Below are 18,808 nucleotides of genomic sequence, written 5' to 3'. Positions count from 1 at the left end.
ATTATAATTATTATTATTATAATTATTATTAATATTATTATAGCAGTAACAAGACTATTATGTTTACTTATTTGCTTAACTGGGCTACATTTCTTATGGTGCTGTATAGGCTTCAGTTGGTTTCCGCTTGTGTGCATCTGTGTGGTGGAGCCAAGTTCTTGATTGTTTAGAAGTGCTGACTACTTGTTTATGGGCTATTTGCCAGAATTTACTAATTATTTTTAAAATAATAAAGTTTTATTGTGTTCCAACTCTTCTTTATTGGAGTCCCTTCACATTACAGACAGTGATAAATCTATAAACACTCTATATATATACACACGATACAAATAACTTTATTGTTGTAAAACCACAACATCTATTAACAATAGACTACATCCCCAAATCCGTTGTAGTGACACACAGCCTTTTCACTTCCAAGTTGTTTAAAATTTACTGCAATACCCATTTTAAGCTGGAAGATGGCGTTATGTGCCCTGATTGCAATGACAACACAGAGAAAACTAACAGTTTATCTCTTTTTATTCCACAATCCACATTGGTAGCAGTTGTCATAAATAATTTCAGAAATTCAGTACTGCTCTGGCGCTCTCCATCTGCCTCTGGTACTCCACCTGCAGCCTGACTCCGTACCGGAGGCCGGTGACCCAACGCCGGACCTTCAACCCGGAAGTGTCAGTGGATCTGCCACTAGAGATGCCGCGGATTCATCTGGGGGCAGGGCTGGATTATCATTGCAGGGACCCCTGGGCACAATGTGCTTAGCCCTCCTCTTGTCTCCTGTCTCCTTCCTCCTCTTGTCTCCTGTTTCCTTCCTCCTCTTGTCTCCTGTTTCCTTCCTCCTCTTGTCTCCTGTCTCCTTCCTCCCCTTGTCTCCTGTCTCCTTCCTCGTCTTGTCTCCTGTTTCCTTCCTCGTCTTGTCTCCTGTCTCCTTCCTCCTCTTGACTCCTGGCTCTTTCCTCTTCTTTATGTTTCGTCTTGTTGGTCTCCTCTCTTGCCTTCAGAAAAACTGCTTTCTGGCCTTTCTATTAGTAAATTCATTTACAATGTCATCAAAGTCCAGATTCCTGACAAGCTGAGATTCAATAGCCATCAGTGATGGTGCACTGAGGCGCTGTTTCAGCATTTTAGCATTATTAGCCTTATATTATTATATTAGCACACTGACTGTGGGACAGCATTCTAAACGTGTCAGGCTATTAACAGTGCGTTGAAGATCTGAAGTTCAGAGTGCGTCTGTCAGAGGTCAGACGCGTTCCAGCGGAACCACGGCTCATGGGTGCACATGTGAGCACATCTGGGCTGGACATAAGTAATTTCACAACACATGGTTTAAATAGCGCCAATAACGAGACGTGATGACTGGAGCGGCTCATGGAGCTGTGCCACACACACACACACACACACACACACACACACACACACACAAAGAGATTCAATAAGCGCACGCTGCGCAAACTCTGGCGTTAAGTTGAGCTGCGCCACGCCGCGCTGTCAGACTGAAGGCAGAAATGAGCGCTGCCTCCTCCGTGATAAAAAACTTTTAAGAGGTTTTATAACAACAGTTTTCATTCAAGGTCATATTAAGACATTAGCTTCTATTTTGGGATGACGTATGAAATTCGAGTCTGCTCCAGCCAGTGGAGCCAGTCATGAACCTGACCTCAACGTTACTGCAGCATTTGTTATTCCAGTCCGCGTGGCAGCGGATCGCAGATTCAGCCACACCATAAAACAGCAATAAGTCGGTCTGAGGCAAAAGTGAACCTCATGACTATATCTTTTCCATCTTTTCCCATATAGACATTTGATTACGCACAAGTAGGTGATCAGCTCAGGTTTACGCAGAGCAGAAGGAAGGAGAGAGCTCTGGTTAAACGTTCCTGCTTTAAGAAAACTGTTAAATTGCATTGTTTATGTGCTACCTGGGCACTCTAAATATTTGTATAAAATTAAATCAAAGGAAAATGAATGGTATTGAATGTTTATTAATTACTATTTAAAAAATGAAAGTGATGGGGAAAAAGGTCGATCATATTTTTTTAACCCTGTCTGTCGAGTGACTGTTTAGCTAGACGTCTGATATATACATATATATATATATATATATATATATATATATATATATATATATATTTATATTTATTTATTTATTTATATTTATAGCCATGCCCTGATGTAGGGCTGGGGGTGCGTCTACATGGTCGGGACATAGAAGGGGGTGTGCGGCTAAATAAGTTTGGGAACCGCTGCCCTATAGGTTATAAATTGTAAGTCGCTTTGGATAAAAGTGTCTGCTAAATGAATAAACATAAACATACTGGACGCTTCTATAGAGAAACCTTAAATAAACAAGCGTGTACACACACAGGTGCTCACATGGTGCTCTCATAAGTATGGACTTGGGCACGTTCAACACAGGTCTGAAGGCTGTGGTTGGCACTAAATGCACTATGATTTATTATCGTGTGATTGTTCAGTAAAACAATGTTGATTGTATATTTCTTCAAGTTGACGCAGTGATAGCTTGCTCCTGTTGTATTATTGTGTGTCCCATTATTTATTTATTTATCTCTCTTATTTCTCTTTCTGCAGGTCTAGAAGCAGACTCTTGTTCATTATTGTTTATTTTTCTGGAACCCCTCCCACCTTTTGTCTTTTCCTTTCTCTTTCACCTCTGACTCCGTGTCTGGTCGGGATTACAAAGCATTCAAAAACAATAACAATAAAGTTTTAAGTATCAGGCGTGACATTAAAAGCAGACGCTTTGATGCTCCACCTGAGAGTAAATCTGTAAGGCTTGTTACCAGCATTCAGACATCAATTCTGCGTGTGTCATGCGTCTGTGACAGTGTGTGTCCTGTCACTGTGACCCGATTGATGATGTGCCCTGGCTGCTTGGACAAGGGAGATCTCCGTTTGCCTGACTGGTCAGCTAGCATGACTTTCCTCAGGGAGTCTGGGGATTGAATCCTGATTGGACCATTTTTTTATACCCGCCACAGATCTCTCTGAAGAACACAACATTGACGGCTTCAGCAACGCTGTGCCACTCCGTGGATTTTCTCTTATGTGTTTTGCAAAAGCACTTCCTGTCATTTCTCCACCTCACCCACAAGTACCTCAACTTCTGCTTCTGTGAAGTAGCGCTTCCTTAATCTGCCTTGATCTACGGTCGCCATGTCATTGGCGGAGCGCTGCAACAGCTGGCTTATGTATATGCATGAGATCCACAAGGCACTTTGCATTGACTGTTAATGGCAGAAAGTGGGCGTGGTGAGGGCGGGATGTGACTAAAAAGCAGCTGAGAAACATTCTCGTTAGTCTCCGATTCATGAAGTGGAGATTGCGTGCAGCTGTGCGTCCTCCATGTTTGATAGATCACACACCTGCTTGGTGTAAGTACATTTTTTTTGCTGAGCTTAAGTACGGTTTTGGTAAGGATTCTACACAGTCTTGGATAAATGAGACCCCTGAGCTTCGTGACATGGTGATTTATCCTACTGGAAGTAGCCATCAGAAGATGGGTCCATGTGGTCATAAATAGCAACAATACTCATAGGCTGTGGTGTTTAAACCAGGCTCAGGTGGCACTAAGGGGTCCAAAGTGGGTCCAGAACATCTCCCCCACACCATTACACCAGCAGCAACACCCTGAGGCATCAACACAAGGCAGGATGGATCCATGCTTTCATGTTGGTGACAAGATTCGGACTGAACTCCAGCAGGTCATCTTCTCCACATCAAGGTCTAAATGCATGGAGTTGCTGCCGTGTGACTGGCTGATCAGATATCTGTGTGAACGGTTAAACAGGTGTACCTAACAAAGAGTCAGGTGAGAGGTTGATTCACTACATAATAAAATGAAATTGTCAAGCTTAAAACTATGAAAGAAAACGAGAGAAAAATTAAAACTTTGATTTTTTTATTTGAAATGTGACTTTACACAGGGAAACCAAATGTCATGTTTGTGGATATAAAACAAAGTTTAGTAACAAAAATCGCTCACAAAGTGTGTTTTTTTTTTCAATATTCATCCGGGTTTCCCACCAAAACTAAGCATCAACAGAGGTACCCATCTCTTTTAATAAATAGATTCATGTAAAGAAGCAGTCATCTGTTATAAATACAAAGGCACGTAAGAAACATTTTAAAGCAATTAGAAATGTGTTGATTCAGTTCCAAAGACAAACAGCCAAGTACACCGATCAAGCAGGGAAACCGAGAACAAAATAGGCAAAAAGGGAGAAAATGGCACAAAGTGATGGAGATAGAAACTAAAACATGATGCTCAAACTCAAGTGGAACTTTAAATTATAGGCACTGATTGAAGAACCCACCACATCATTACAGAACCGTCTCCTGACACTGCCGGACCTACTGATCAAGGTCAAAGCACAGAGGGTGAAAGCTCAAATATCCTCTACACTTTGTTGCTCCACAGCAAAAATAAGACACAAATAAATGAGCGTTTGGCAGATAAAGTCTCTTAATGTTTCAGATATACGGTACCTCAAATTTAAATCCAACCTTTCCTTTAACTATTCCTGCTTCAGAGCTGAGGCGTTGTTAGAACCCGGGTTTAAGCCCAAACAAAAGCCAGGCTTTGGAGAGTTAGCTTGCAGTTGAGGATCAACATATTCAATTTTAGCAACTGAAAATTTAAATCAAAATACTGATATTGATGTTTGGACATAAACTTCTTAAATAATTTAATAAATAATTTCCAAAACAAGCTTGTGCATACATTTCTTTTACTTAGAGAGGAAAGATGAGTCAAACCCACACAGCTGCAAGACATCATCACAGCACAGATCACCCCCCCCCCAGCATCTTCAGAGAGATCACCAAATTCAGCTGATCGGGGGGGGGACTCTTCAACCTGAGGGTGATGTCAGAGGGTGAGGGCTGGACCGTCTCCGATGAATCAGATCAAGGCAGGTGATGTTCTCTACTGACAGCTGGAGGCCGGCTGGTTTCTTTGGCGTTTCCTGGGTCGTCTGCGCTGAAAGCCGGAGCCTTCTAGAGCCAGTCCCCCATGGGACGTCCTCTTTTAATCAATGTGCTCTCTGTCCTCCATTTTTAAATTCTGAGTCGTTAATGTCTTTCTCTTTATGGTAAAAGTTAGGGGTGCATAAAGTGCCATGCTGTTTTGTTCGATAATGTGACCGGAGAGCCCCCGCTGGCTCGGCTCAGTAACAACCTTCTCTCCAGTTCTCACCTGTGCTGTTATAACTCCGGGGAGCAGGAAGAGATCTGAGAGAGGGAAAAGAAAAATGAGAATCTAAATTCTGGCTGCAGTGATAAACCATCAGGACAAGTTGTGGGTATGGAGAAGTGCACACCTTCGTACAGGCTGGGCCAGTTTGCTGCGGGGTAGAGGGATTCCTCCTCCTGTAGACGCACTGGGTCGGGGCAGGCCGCTGCGGGGTGGAGCCAGTGAGCGGGTGGGGGTGGAGGTGGCAGAATTTGGGGTGGAGGTGGCTTTTATGGGCTGCCTCAAAGCCAGCGGGGATGGTGTGGCTGGAGTTCGGAGTTTACTGGGAGAAGGGACTGCAGACGGGCAGAGCAGGAGCAGTCAGGAGGAACGACACGGTCAACAGATCCAATCAGGAAGTATGACGATGTGTGTGGAATGGTCTCAAACACACACGTTCATTACAAACACCCACTTCAAACTGGTTCACACACCAATAAATGAACCAAGACAGCTGATCACTATAAGGTCTCACACACACACACACACACACACACGCACGCACGCACACACATGCACGCGCACACACACTCACACTCACGCACACACACACACGCACGCACGCACACACACGCACATGCACACACACACACACACACACACGCACGCACACACACACACTCTCACGCACACACACACACACACACGCACGCACACACACGCACACGCACACACACACACACACACACACACACACGTAAAAACCAGCAGCACATCGACACGCCCAGGCCGCACAGACACAATCACAATATTTACAAATGGGAGCCGTCAGTGAATACTCACTGAAATCACCTTCTTCTCCAAAGCAACAGGAGAGTGGGACTGGACAGAAACAACAGAGACAGGCCTTAATTCAGAGCAGGGAGGGAGGGGTCTGAGTGTGGGGCCCACCTCTGGAGTAAGGTCTAGCTGCAGACATTGCCCCGGCCAAACACGCCCCCGGCCAAAACACGCCCCCGGCCAAAACACGCCCCCGGCCAAACACGCCCCCGGCCAAACACGCCCCCGGCCAAAACACGCCCCCGGCCAAAACACGCCCCCGGCCAAACACGCCCCCGGCCAAAACACGCCCCCGGCCAAACACGCCCCTGGCCAAAACACGCCCCCGGCCAAACACGCCCCCGGCCAAACACGCCCCCGGCCAAACACGCCCCCGGCCAAACACGCCCCCGGCCAAAACACACCCCCGGCCAAACACGCCCCCGGCCAAACACGCCCCCGGCCAAAACACGCCCCCGGCCAAACACGCCCCCGGCCAAAACACGCCCCCGGCCAAACACGCCCCCGGCCAAACCACGCCCCCGGCCAAACACGCCCCCGACCAAACACGCCCCTATGTACAAAACACGCGTGCACGTACGAAGACGAGAACTCGCATGCGTGTTGCAAGAGATGGAAATGACGGTTCAGGTAAAGACAGATTTATACTTTTACAACTTGCGAAGATTTTGTACTAGAAATTTGAACGTTTAAGACATAGTGTGCTAGATAGCGCATTCGTAATTTTTTTCTGAAACACTTTTATATAAAATTAAGCATTATTGGCAGTGGGGGAAGACGTCATGGACGCACATTTTTTTATATAATTTTTAATGGGCTACATGCAAGCCTTTTGGCCAAATAAACATAACAATAGGCTGTTTATTTGACCGTTTATGACTCCTCATCTAATAAGCAGCAAACTCACCACGGCAATGTGCGAGCCCTAAAATTGTCGCGCTCAGACGTGTAAAATTTGTTAAAACATGTAACAGAAAATTCCCTTTAAAGCCATTCAGATATATTTTTACATGTCACCATTTACATGTATTATAGTTTTTTTGACAAATAGTTGCGTGCAGCATCCAGGAAATATTAGTCTGACGGTAACGTGGTGTCCACGACAAAAAATGGTCTTGGAAGGACAGCTAAAAATAAATTGTAAACTAAGTTTTCCCTAAAGTTAATTCAGATAGGCATGTTGTGCCTATTGTACGGCAACTGATTATTTGTTGGTGGTATCTGTGTTTTATAATCTCACTGGGGATGGCCAAGAAAATCCATACATTCATATTTAAACCTGGAGTCCTGTCTGTTTAATTACATTAATACTATTTCTTTATTTATTTTCTTTCAATTGTGTTGTTCGCCGTTGTAGAGCTCGGGGGTAGCTCAGCTGGGGGGGGGGGGGTGTTTTGTGTGTGTGTGTGTGTGGGGGGGGGGGGGGGGGGGGGAGTGTTGGCCGGGGCAATGTCCGCAGCTAGGTATTATTGCACCTCTGAGCAAACCTCCATGAGTCACATGGCCCACCAAGTCACATGGTCAGGGAGCAATATGGCTACCAGTGTCAGTACGTAGGGATTTGTTTCATGGTGCAGGACCAACAGGCTGAAGAACTCTTTATTCCTCATGTGTTGAGGCTTTTAAACAATCTGACATGTTGTTATGAAGCACGTTTGTTGCCCCTTGGGGAGAATGAAGAATCTTGAAGTTGAAGGCAGCAAACAAGCTAGCAGCTGGAGGACAGCAGTTTCATGGGAGGAGATCTTATTAAACAAGCTCTCCTCCCAGAGTTTGTGACCAGAGGAACTAGGAGAAGACCACATCTGTGCTTTAGGACAACAGCTGGAGGCTGGATGAAGTCCCAGCAGAACAACACCAACCCCACGTCTCAGATTCATCTGGTTCCACAGCTGATTCTGATCACATGATCCCCCCCCCCACACACACACACACACACAACAGGTTCTGCATTCAGTGTAACACTGATTATTCAAGGCCCATATCAATAAATGTGTCGTGTTAATACAGGACCTGTCCAAAAGATAAACCAGCTAAAGCAGTTTTCAGTCATGTTTCTGTTCCAGCTCCGGTTCAGAGAAGCTCCATTCTTACGTCGGGCAGGAGACATCTGTACGGGTGCAAATACATTTCCCAACATTGTACCTGCCCAGGCTTCACACAGGATAGAGCCATCTTTCTTCTAGCAGCATTACTGTGCCCACTGGGATTTTAAATTTCCTACCAGAAGTTAGTCAGTCCTGACGTGACCCCCCGTGAGTACCTGAGAGGAGGTTAAATGGTCATGCTGCCAACAAGCACTCTGCCTCACCCTCTCATTTCCCCGATACTCACTTAGAGCTCAGCACAGCACACGTAGAACACACAGCATTAGCTCCCAGGCTCGCAGATAAAAAGCTGGAAACAAGTGCATCAATGCACTTTCCCCTCATCCACTTCAGCTCCACAAATACAGCTCATCCATCCATCGATAGGTCTGCAACTCCACCACACAGCCTGCTGTGTTGGGTGTCATCAACACCGTTTGTGGGGTCAACCCCACAGCCTCTAGATGCAGAAGTAGGCTGTTACCTCGAAGGGCAGTTGGCCTTTGGAGGAGCTGTTTGGGTTTTGGAGACGAGTGAGAAGACGCGGCGTATCTCTGGAGTGGAGCTGTAACTGGAAGACAGGGACATGTCAGCATGGGAGTCTGACTTCGTTTTGCCGGAGAGCTACATCTACTGGTGAATCCGGGTGGCTTTTTGAGTCTGGGGTGCAGCTTGAGACCACTAGGGGGCCGTAGAGACAAACATCTCAAAGCTACTTTTTAAAAAGAGGATAGATTGGACTATAAATCCACAAGTCTGAGCAGACAGAAGAAAAGAGGCTGTTTGAGGAACACATGCTTTACGATTTAAGAGTCCCACAAGCCCTCAGCAGCCAAAGCTCATGTAGAAACACACAGAAGAGCCAACAGTGACCTCTACACACTACAGACATCCTCTGATCTCTTAAAACAGGATCAACACATTAAAGCAGCAGGAAGCTGACCTTTGACCCCTCTCCTAGCCATCTCTGCTGCCAGAGCAAGATTACAGGATCCGGATGAAGTCAACACCATTACCGTTTACAGGATTACATTAAGGCAGTCTGTGATTACAGTTGATGGACTTGCAACAGCAAACATAACTTAATATTGGACTGAATGAACTGATGTTAGTGAGAAAAGCAGTGAGAGTAAGTGTGGATTGTCAGCGATGCTGAGGATCTCAATGAGAGGAAAGTTTAATGTGAATAGGCTGTTAACAGCAGGAATGATCAAACACCAAAGTCATGTCACTACAAAGCAGGAAAGTCCCAGCAGCCCCCACTCACACAGTCACCAGCATCAGACTACAGCCTCTCATGTTCCCGAGCTCAGAGGAAAAATAAATACTCAGCAGATAAATGGTGATTAGTGCAGCTGTGTGCAGCCCTGGTGCTGTGTGGTAATACTCACTAGCTGACTGGTTCTGGTGTCGGGGAGAGCCACCGTTTGGCACTTGGAGGTTGGACTCACAGCTGCGGCTGCTCTTGACAGGTTCTGGTGGCTGAGCGGTCACGGCAGCAGAAGAGCGTGTGAGGTTGGGAAGACTGCGCCGCAGCTTCTCTGAAATCAGCAGCACAGAAGATGAGCTGAACATGAAGAGCAGGATCTGAAGACCTGCTCCTCGTCTTGCTTCTGATTACCTTCATTCTTGACCACGCTGGTCTGCAGATCGTGGCCATGGCCCTGCAGCGAGTGGCGAGGCTGCTGCAGGCGGCTGATGATGGGCTGTGGGGAGCCCCGGCCATGGCTGTAGTCTATGGAGCGGGCAGGGGAGCGTGAGCGGGGGGAGTTCCTGGGAGAGACGTGAGGAGAGTGGCGAGGGGAGGGGCTGAAGCGGTTGGAGGGCAGGGGGATGGCCAGGTGCACTGCCTCTTCCTCGTCCTCCAGACTGTGTGCATCTAGTTCCTGGTCACTGAATGTACTACGCCGCAGCGAGTGGCAAGATGAACCAGAACTGCGCCTGGAGGCGGTTGCAGCATAGTCCTGCCTCAAACCTGTCGAGCCACAAAAATGCTGTAAGACACAGAAAACCGCGGACAACGACAGGACAGCCACAGCCACGTACTTTCTTCCTGCATGCGAGCCAGGATCTGGACGTCAGTGACATCATTGAGCTTGTAGGTGGTCGAGGAGCCCACGGAGTCCTCATCCATCTCTGAAGTGCTCAGCTCGCTGTCCACTGATGACTGTGGGCTGACGGCTGGAGGGTTCCTTTCTGCTGTATTCCGCTGGTGCCCTGGTGAGGGAACATTTTAGCCTGCTAGTAAACAAGTATTCAGCACCGCAGATGGAACCGACAGGTATACCAGTGTTGCTGGGCATTAGCTGCTGTCGGACAATGGGCACTCTGCAGGGGGTGGAGGAGGGGGAGTTGAAGCCACTGCTGTAGGGGCTGTTGGCTGCATTTGTGCTGTAGGGACTTCCATAACCCTGCTGCGGATAGGGACTTCCATACACGCTCCTGCGCTTGTTGGCTGCAGAGTCAACAGACAGAAATACAAACAAGTTTTCTTCTGATTTAAAAGCTGGTTTTGTGTTTTAGGAGATCACACGTCCACATAATGTACGCCAAGTAGCTCTGGTTTGTGTTGGGTAGAACAAATGCACCTTTTAAAGGTTTGATGATGTAATGACTTGATTTCATTCAGCGAAGGAAAACAAATATGTGTTCAAACTAAATAAATAAACTGTACACATTCACTTTCCCAGCTCAGAAGTAGAAGTGAGACTGCAAACACACCAGCAGGAAAACAACGTGAAGATGGTCAGCAGCAGCTGGACCTTCTCAATCACTAGTCAGGTTTTAACACCCTCTGTAGACCTACGTACAACATCATCCATCAGACAGGTGTGTGTGTGTGTGTGTGTGTGTGTGTGTGTGGAGACCTATAACCTACCCTTTTCTCGGTGTGTGCCTGTTACTTGTAAATCAAACCCTATTACAGACATTGTTCTGTAAAAAAACTGCCAATTAAAACCACTTGAAGATCCAAATGCAGCGATACTGTTTTAAAGTTACTCTTATGAATTGTGATGATGTAATAAGAAAAGACAACAGAACCAATTTAAACTCAATGCAGATATGAATTCTGCACTTTATAAGAACTTACAGCAGATATTTGTTTGCTACTGTCGGCTTTACTGGTAATTACCATTTGTTCCACATGAAATCTGCTGAATGTAAAGAAATAGTTGTCCAGTCATATAGTATTATTAATGATGGGGAGGAAACTGTGTCTCTCAATGTTGTTTGTTCTGTTTATTATTAAAGTGTGTCCCTTCAGTAGTCCTGAGGGAGTACATTAACTAACAAACACCAGCTGTATCAGAGCTAAGGGAGTCAGCCCCTCCACAAGTCCAGCGGACTTCCTTAGACCAGAAGGTCAGTGTGAGCCTGATAGAGTTCCTGCGTCAGTAGTAGAAAACACCCCACAATGTGTCCCATTCAGTCCACACGCATGCAGCACAATGCCATTCTCTGTAAGCCTGCAGCAGTCAGAAGGCTCCAGTTAGGGCTCTGTGGTGTCCATCATGATGTCACGGGGAAACTTCTGGTGGTTTGGATTGTTGGTGTCTCAGAGAACTCACATTCCCACCCTTCGGTTTCCTTCTCCTGCTGACTGGGCGTGTTTACACAGCTCTGTGGTGACTGGAAGGCAGCCTTTCAGGATGCATTCAGCCTCTTTCACTTTCCCTCCCTCTCTCCAACTCAAGCTCTGCACTCTGTTCTTCTGCATTATTTAGGAAATATGTGCACCTTACTGCCATCTGCACAGATCAGCTACTGATGAGTGTCAACAACATGTAGGCCTTTGTTTTCTAAACACAGCATCAGCTGATTTTTCTCAACAACTGAATATACAGCCAGCATACATGGCAGTACTCCAGTGACCAAATATATACGAACGGACTCCTCTTACATACACGTACCAACCCAGATCAATGGTACACACCAGAATGGTTCAACACTGAGTTAGGGCAGCACAATATATCGTAAATATATCGTCATCGCGATATCAGCATGAGCGATATGCATATCGCAAAGAACAAAAAATATCGCAATGAATGTTCAGCTCATATGTTTGCTTCACATAACGCGATCTGTCAATCAAACAGAAGCATGACGTTTAACTAATCAAATAGAGCTCTTCACCCATTTGGCCAATCGGGTGGGTTCTCGGAGGTTAGATTCCCGCCCCCGAGGTGGACGGCACTTAACTTTAATGGTTAGCAAACACCTGAGTTAGCTTTGTTCTGCTGATTCTGCTTTTCCCGGGATCACCGATCACCTTTCCTTGATCATTTTCTTTTTCCCTTTCCTCACATCTTGTGCATTTCTCATTTTTATGACTTTTTTATTTCTTTGTTTTCGATTATTTTTGTTCCCGAGTTAAGTTTTTATTTATCGCAAGTAATATCGTCATCGCAATATTAATCACTGTTATCGAATATCGCAGGTTTTCCTAATATCGTGCAGCCCTACACTGAATGATCCTGTCCTGAAACAAATCAACAGAAGAAAAGAAAAGTTGTGCCGCTGTAACTTAGACTCATCTAGATATGAAGCTGAACTCATGTCTGACTTGTAAAGCACACTCAGGGTACCGACTTCCAGGCGTCTCCTGTTGGTTATGCAACAGGGATCAGAGACAACGGGCTTGGTCAATACTCACACAAAGACAGCTGGGCCTGAAACATGTGACGAACAATAGCTGCACAAGAAAGTCCCAACAAAAAATGTCTCTGCTGGTTCTTTGGTGACACGTTAAACTGAAGCCATGGCAACAGCGTTTCCATGCTTCTGTTCAGAGTGGGTGTGAGGGAGAGGAGCCACATGGGTGTGTCTGGTTTTCAGATAGGCTCTGAATGAAGTGCTTAAGATGTGTGGATCATAAAAAGTAAATAAATCCAAAAGCATGTTAGCACATAAAACGTTAGATGTGATCTTTGTTTCCATCAGTGAGAGCTGGATTCAAGATGGAGTTATGAGTGTGACTTTTACCTCTGCCTTCATAGCTTACACGCACGTGATTTTATATCAACACATTACCAAATACTTGCATCTTTTATGCTGAATAAGAGTAAAAATATTCACTGCATGACCACAGGGATTATTCTAGGTGCCACCCAATAAACTATTTGTGAATGACATTTGTGTTGGTCCTTGCAAAACAAATCACGTCTACCCCAGCGGATCACCTTCAGCAGACTGCTCAACACGATCCAGCAGTCACACGGACATACCAGTCCAAATGGAACCGGCCCATCTCAGTTTAGCTGCGAGGACGGACCGACTATAATTAGTGGGAGTCAAAACCTCAAAGTAGAGACTGCTCAGCCAAACAGCAGGGAAGGCCAGGTAGATAAATGATATGCATGCATGCGCGTGCGTGTGTGTGTGCGTGTGTGTGTGTGTGTGTGTGTGTGTGTGTGTGTGTGTGTGTGTGTGTGTGTGTTGGGGGTATTCCAGTGAATTGATTTGATACAGCAGACAACATAAAAGGCTCTGAGTTTTCCAGTTTGAATAGTCTATAAATATCATTTAAGACACACCAGCTAATCTCACGGGCATTTGGGGAACGCTAAACTAACTCTGGTGCTTTTCAGTAACTTCACATGACAATCTGTCAGACATTGATCTGCCAAGTTCTCACAGGACTACAGTGTTTGCCATGTAATGATTCACCAGGCGAATCAGACAGTTCTGTTTCCCTTCTTCATCAGAGAAAGCAAACCATACATGAGAAGACATTTCTTTAATTTACTCCTGTGCTTTTAAACAGCCCATTTCTGCTGTGTTAGCTAAATATACCATGAACCATTGAACAGATTTGAATCAGACTCAGTCTTTATTGGATGCACATCTACAACTGATTTACTTTAGGAGAAAACCTGATTCAGGACAGCCATTACAGCGAGTTGACACTAGCAAGCACAAAAGTGGCTATAACATAGATATATTTAACTAGAATGTGCAGTATTAGCAGCAGACTCTGAGCGAGGACAGAAATATTACAAAGTAGAGTGAACTCATTTCTTAAATTTGACCAAAATAAGTTTTATTCCATTGTTTCTCTGAAAGAGCAAGTGGGTAGTAGTAGTTTAAAATATCAGCTGCGTGCTTTCCTAACGTCGTGGAGCTCTGATGCGTAGTGATTTTAACGTGAGTTGAAGATTTGAAAGTTTTATTTGTATTTAATTATCGTTATTACATTTTTACAACCAGGAAATGCTTTATGTAAACCGACACAAAAATCTCTGCCTCTTCCCAATCAACAAACACCCTTCCAGGTTTATTTACATACAACAAACTTAAGCTAGCACCACCATAAGTGCAAGCATCAACACACACACTGCTATGAGAACTGCCAATACTCGTCTTCACCCTAATAATATGCTTAAAGTAAAGAATAAAATTAGAAACCCTACTGGTAGCTGTGAGAAATGTAGCTCAGCTTTTAAAACACATCATTTATGTTTTTTACCAGTGACGTGTGATGCTTTTGAAAAGCCTTCAAGCACCAAGAATCCCAGAGAAAGTAGAAGATAAAAAGGCCAACTGTATCCATTTAAATGATCTAATTCTGCTACATGAATGCCTCCCAAGCTTATTAAAATGCTACCAACTCCTGCTAATGATGCTGCTAATTAAACATTGATAACTCTGTTTACCTGACAGGGTGAGGTCCAGTCTGTGGATGAGAGAGCGCTTGGCTGATTCGATCTCAGGACTGGGATGGTCCAGAGTTTGGCGGCACCATACGATGGGACTCAAGGCTTTTTGCAAGGGACTGTTGAGTTTCGCTTCATATAACCTGCAAGAAATCGAACAATTACTTGAAGCAGATCACAGTTTTTGGTTCTGTTTGGTTCATTTTCAAGGCACCAGTTCACACAATAAAAATGTTCACCAAATTTTAAAGACACATTAAATAGAATCGCTTCCAGTAAAAAAATAGAATTAAAATAATCAAAATCAACTGATTTTATTTATTTTAATGCCAACTAACCCTGACAGGTTGAGACTGGTTTTAATAAAGCATACAGAACTAGAGGGTAGTCGTATTTTAAACCTAGAGGCCGGCATTTAAAAAAATAAACATTAATGAAAAAAATGAGTACAAGTGGAGAAACGTCAATACTGACTTTAATGCTTAGTCAGGTCCGGTTAGTTCAAGTGCCAAACCCACTGAGTGACGAAGGGGTCAAAAAAGAGCAAAGCAGGGCTACGAGCCGTCAGGACGGACTGATGCCGTGTGTTACAGAAGTAAAGCAAATATTTGGTGATGCTTCTGAGAGGAGACACGATGACTTTCTACTGAGAGGAGAAATCTGAGTCAGCATTGGTCAGCACCGAGGAAGCCGAGGAGGAAGCCTTTCATGATGAAAGCGGAGACGCTGCGGGGAAAGCAAAGCTCGTGCAGGGAAATACAAGTCTGACATCATGAGAACACATTTTCTTTGTTTTCCAACACATTAACAGTCAGTCACAAGTTAAAAGGCTCTCAAACATCCACCGACGAGCGCCAGGGTGCATTTTAAATCCAGCCTCGCTAATTCATGGGATTATGGGAGTCTGTGACAGAAGCTGGCGACATCAAGGCACTACGAGGTAATCCCACATATCTGATGCAAAAGGCAGAGTAAACAGCTTGGGCCAAATGAAACGGCCTCTGCCAAGCATGAGTGGGCAATATCTGAAAGTATCCCGACATGGAGAGAAGCAGCTGGCACAGGCGCACTGCTGCAAGGATCGCAGGAGCTGGGAACTGATTAAAAACCCAATTAGTTATAATTAATAAAGGGACTTTGTAGTATATTTACAACTTATGGTGCATTACTGACTTGAATACGTTCCATCAAAGGCTGGGCATTGAATAGCCATTAAGGATCTTGACCACAGAAGAAACTATTTAAATGAGCACTCCTGGAAAAAACAAGCTTTTTTAAAAGGATCGTTATTTTGAAATCCAGTTGACATAAACACAATGCACTGGGAGAAATTCAAGAATGGAAAAGTGGGATTATTTGTGATAACAAGCTGAACATGTTGGTGAATCTTAGTCCAAAACATACCCTGATGTGACCCACTTTCTTTAAATAAAGGCAATTTGTTCTGCAAATCCAATGCTTGCAGTGATCCTAATGTCACAGCCAGAGCTTCTATTCCAGCCTAATGACCGTCCTGCTTCAGTACCATTTCCCTCTCGGTGCTGCAGAACACTTGTAGCTGTGTGCCAACTGCTGGGCTAAAGGGAATTCAGAGGAATGAAAACCATGACTACTCTCCCACATGGCTGCTGGGCAGGAAAACAAGCCCGGTTTCTTGCCACCCCTCCCAAGGAAAGCTGAGCTGTCTGCCACATCACAACACCTCCGGGTCCTGACTCCCAACAGCTGATCATTAACAGCAAGTGGACTAGAAAAATGCAGACTGGTGGGACAATGGTTGGTGAAAAACCAGTCTTTGGATGGCCTCGCCCATGCTAAGTGCCAAAAAACACACTTTAGTTGTCCCTAACGGGACTCCTTCTGTGGGATGACTTCAGATTAAAAACAAAGGTGGGACGACTGCTTATGCCAGGCGTGTGCTGTGGAGGTAATGTGTGGAGCAGCTGACATCTGGCCCTGGAGACACTAACAGGCAAGTTTCCTCCCAGAACAAGCCCATCACTCACCAGCTGTCCTCGTCTTCGTTCAGACAATCCATGTCTTCAAGATCTAAGATGTCCACTTCATCCAGGATAGAGGTTTCCCCTTCAGCCGTCAACTCCCCGGCGTTGTCTGGGTAAAGTGAGTTCATGATCGACACCGCGGTGGCAGCAGAAGCCCCCTCGCAGTCATACGCCCTCATGAAGCTGATGCCGTCATAAGACAGCCTGGGTCTCGAACAGCGGCTGTTCTCCAGCAGACCCCCGTAGCCGCCCGTTCCGCCGAACCCCACCCCAGGGAAGCCGGCCAGACTGGCTGACAGGGACGAGTCGTAGCCGGCGCTGTGAGGTCTGTGGTTCCCGGACAGTCCACCGGACGAAGGCAACGACGTGGACCGACTCCGAAGCTGTTCGTTTTGCTGCTCGAGTTTTTTCACCAAGTCCTGGAGCTTCCGCACCTCCAAGTCCGCGTTGATATTAGAGTTGATATCCTCCATGGTGAATCCTCAGCCTGACGGAAATATTCGGTGCTTTGGAGCGTTTTCTTGGCCGGGGCTCTCTTTTTGCCCCTTCCTTTTCCTTTTCCTACGTGTTCCAAGAAGACAGTTTAGAGTTTAAACGACTTAACGAGCTTATCGCCGTCATCTTCTCTGGATATTAGAGTCTACGGGAAGGGTCGAGGCCATTTTCGTATTCGCTACTCGTCACCAACTGTGAAAGACCAACAGGCGGCGGACAACTACGTCACTGCGTTCAATATCGAGAGCGAGCACGTAACCAACACCTATTTGCTCGCGCACCTACAATCACGTGAGCTGGGTTGGAGGGTCACTGAAAACAGACGGTAGACACCACATTCCTCCAGAGAAACAATGTAATTACACATAAATGTGCGATTTAAACAAGAGGAAACCTTCAAGTTTAAATATTCATACATTCAAAAGTTTGTCTTTGTATTTATTAGAAATATATAATAAAATGAAATAAGGGGGTTCTCGTCCCGATCAAAGGTAGTGTCTTGGAGCAGCCGTACAGTCTTGAAGTTTTGCATTTACCTTCGAGGTGGAACGGGGCCAAGTCGCTTATGAGCAGACTTTTTTCTCAAATATATATATTTTAGTTCCAATGATACTCATTTAAGCCAGTCTAACAGGTCTTTGTCACTTTCACTGACAAATTACCTTACCAGATTTGTGATGCAGCTTGTTTTGGTAACATTGCCGTCCTCATCACAGCACACATAACTGTTCCAGCATGTTTTATCTTCACTGAGTTCTACCCAGGGCCGGATTATCATTGCAGGGTCCCCTGGGCACAATGTGCTTAGGACCCCGCCCCGCCCCCACCGGGCCTCCCCCAACATTACTGTCACCCATTAGCACTTTTTAGACATGTCATAACATTGTCAATATTAAAAATCGCTTACTCTTGTTGATACAAAAGCATTTACCTCCAGGTCAAAATAGTTTTATAACCTAATCACAAACACTCATACCTGATGATGTTCCTGTTGTACCTCACTCATATGTCTTTCTTCCTCTGTCCTCTCTTTTCTCCTCTTTTTCTGTCTCTCTCTTCCTCACAGCGTTCCTGTCTTCTCTTCTGTCTGTAATAACAAAAATGTTGTCAATCTGTGGGACAGTGGGGGCGAGTGAGTCTGCTGTAAAACAGATCCCACTGTCACACTACAACAGAAAATAATGCAGGATTATTTAAAAGATTGTACAGTTATTGAAAAGTTTGCAAAGATGAAATATCTGCATGTTTTTTGTTTGTCTCCTGTTTCCTTCCTCCTCGTCTCCTGTCTCCTTCCTCCTCTTGTCTCCTGTTTCCTTCCTCCTCTTGTCTCCTGTCTCTTTCCTCCTTTTGTCTCCTGTTTCCTCCTCTTGCCTCCTGTTTCTTCCCTCCTCTCATCTCCTGTCTCCTTCCTCCTCTTGACTCCTGTCTCTTTCCTCCTCGTCTCCTGTCTCCTTCCTCCTCTTGTCTCCTGTTTCCTTCCTCCTCTTGTCTCCTGTCTCTTTCCTCCTCTTGTCTCCTGTTTCCTCCTCTTGC

At 45.3% G+C, this 18,808-nt stretch overlaps 1 protein-coding gene across 7 annotated transcripts; it reads right to left on the bottom strand.

The window, feature by feature from the left end:
* Window positions 1-5,080: 5,080 nt before the first annotated feature.
* slain2 (SLAIN motif family, member 2) lies at window positions 5,081-17,458 on the bottom strand. Of its 7 annotated transcripts, XM_054734865.2 has the most exons (10): window positions 16,784-17,458; window positions 14,778-14,920; window positions 10,412-10,579; window positions 10,171-10,341; window positions 9,746-10,099; window positions 9,516-9,665; window positions 8,609-8,695; window positions 6,041-6,079; window positions 5,346-5,553; window positions 5,081-5,256 (listed from the first exon to the last, which is right to left on the bottom strand). In XM_054734865.2, exons 1-10 carry the CDS (start codon window positions 17,251-17,253, stop codon window positions 5,193-5,195), a joined length of 1,854 nt encoding a protein of 617 aa, XP_054590840.1. In that variant the 5' UTR covers window positions 17,254-17,458; the 3' UTR covers window positions 5,081-5,192. The 7 variants fall into 7 exon arrangements, with proteins under 7 accessions (XP_054590840.1, XP_015831116.1, XP_054590841.1 ...); XM_015975630.3 differs by lacking the exon at window positions 6,041-6,079; XM_054734866.2 differs by lacking the exon at window positions 8,609-8,695.
* Between the last annotated feature and the right edge of the window lie 1,350 nt (window positions 17,459-18,808).

The sequence above is a fragment of the Nothobranchius furzeri genome, chromosome 8 (genome assembly GCF_043380555.1).
Source record: "Nothobranchius furzeri strain GRZ-AD chromosome 8, NfurGRZ-RIMD1, whole genome shotgun sequence".
NCBI classification, from domain to species: domain Eukaryota; kingdom Metazoa; phylum Chordata; class Actinopteri; order Cyprinodontiformes; family Nothobranchiidae; genus Nothobranchius; species Nothobranchius furzeri.
Note: the sequence above shows the minus strand (reverse complement) of the source record. Positions and strands in the feature narration are given on the sequence as shown.

Excerpts from the sequence above, each read along its gene's own strand:
- slain2 (XM_070554016.1), bottom strand. The coding sequence starts at position 17,253 with ATGGAGGATATCAACTCTAATATCAACGCGGACTTGGAGGTGCGGAAG. Across the intron at positions 10,580-14,777 it reads ACTGGACCTCACCCTGTCAG|CCAACAAGCGCAGGAGCGTG; the intron begins GTAAACAGAGTT and ends TTGACTCTGCAG. Across the intron at positions 10,100-10,170 it reads GGCTCGCATGCAGGAAGAAA|GTTTGAGGCAGGACTATGCT; the intron begins GTACGTGGCTGT and ends GTGGCTCGACAG.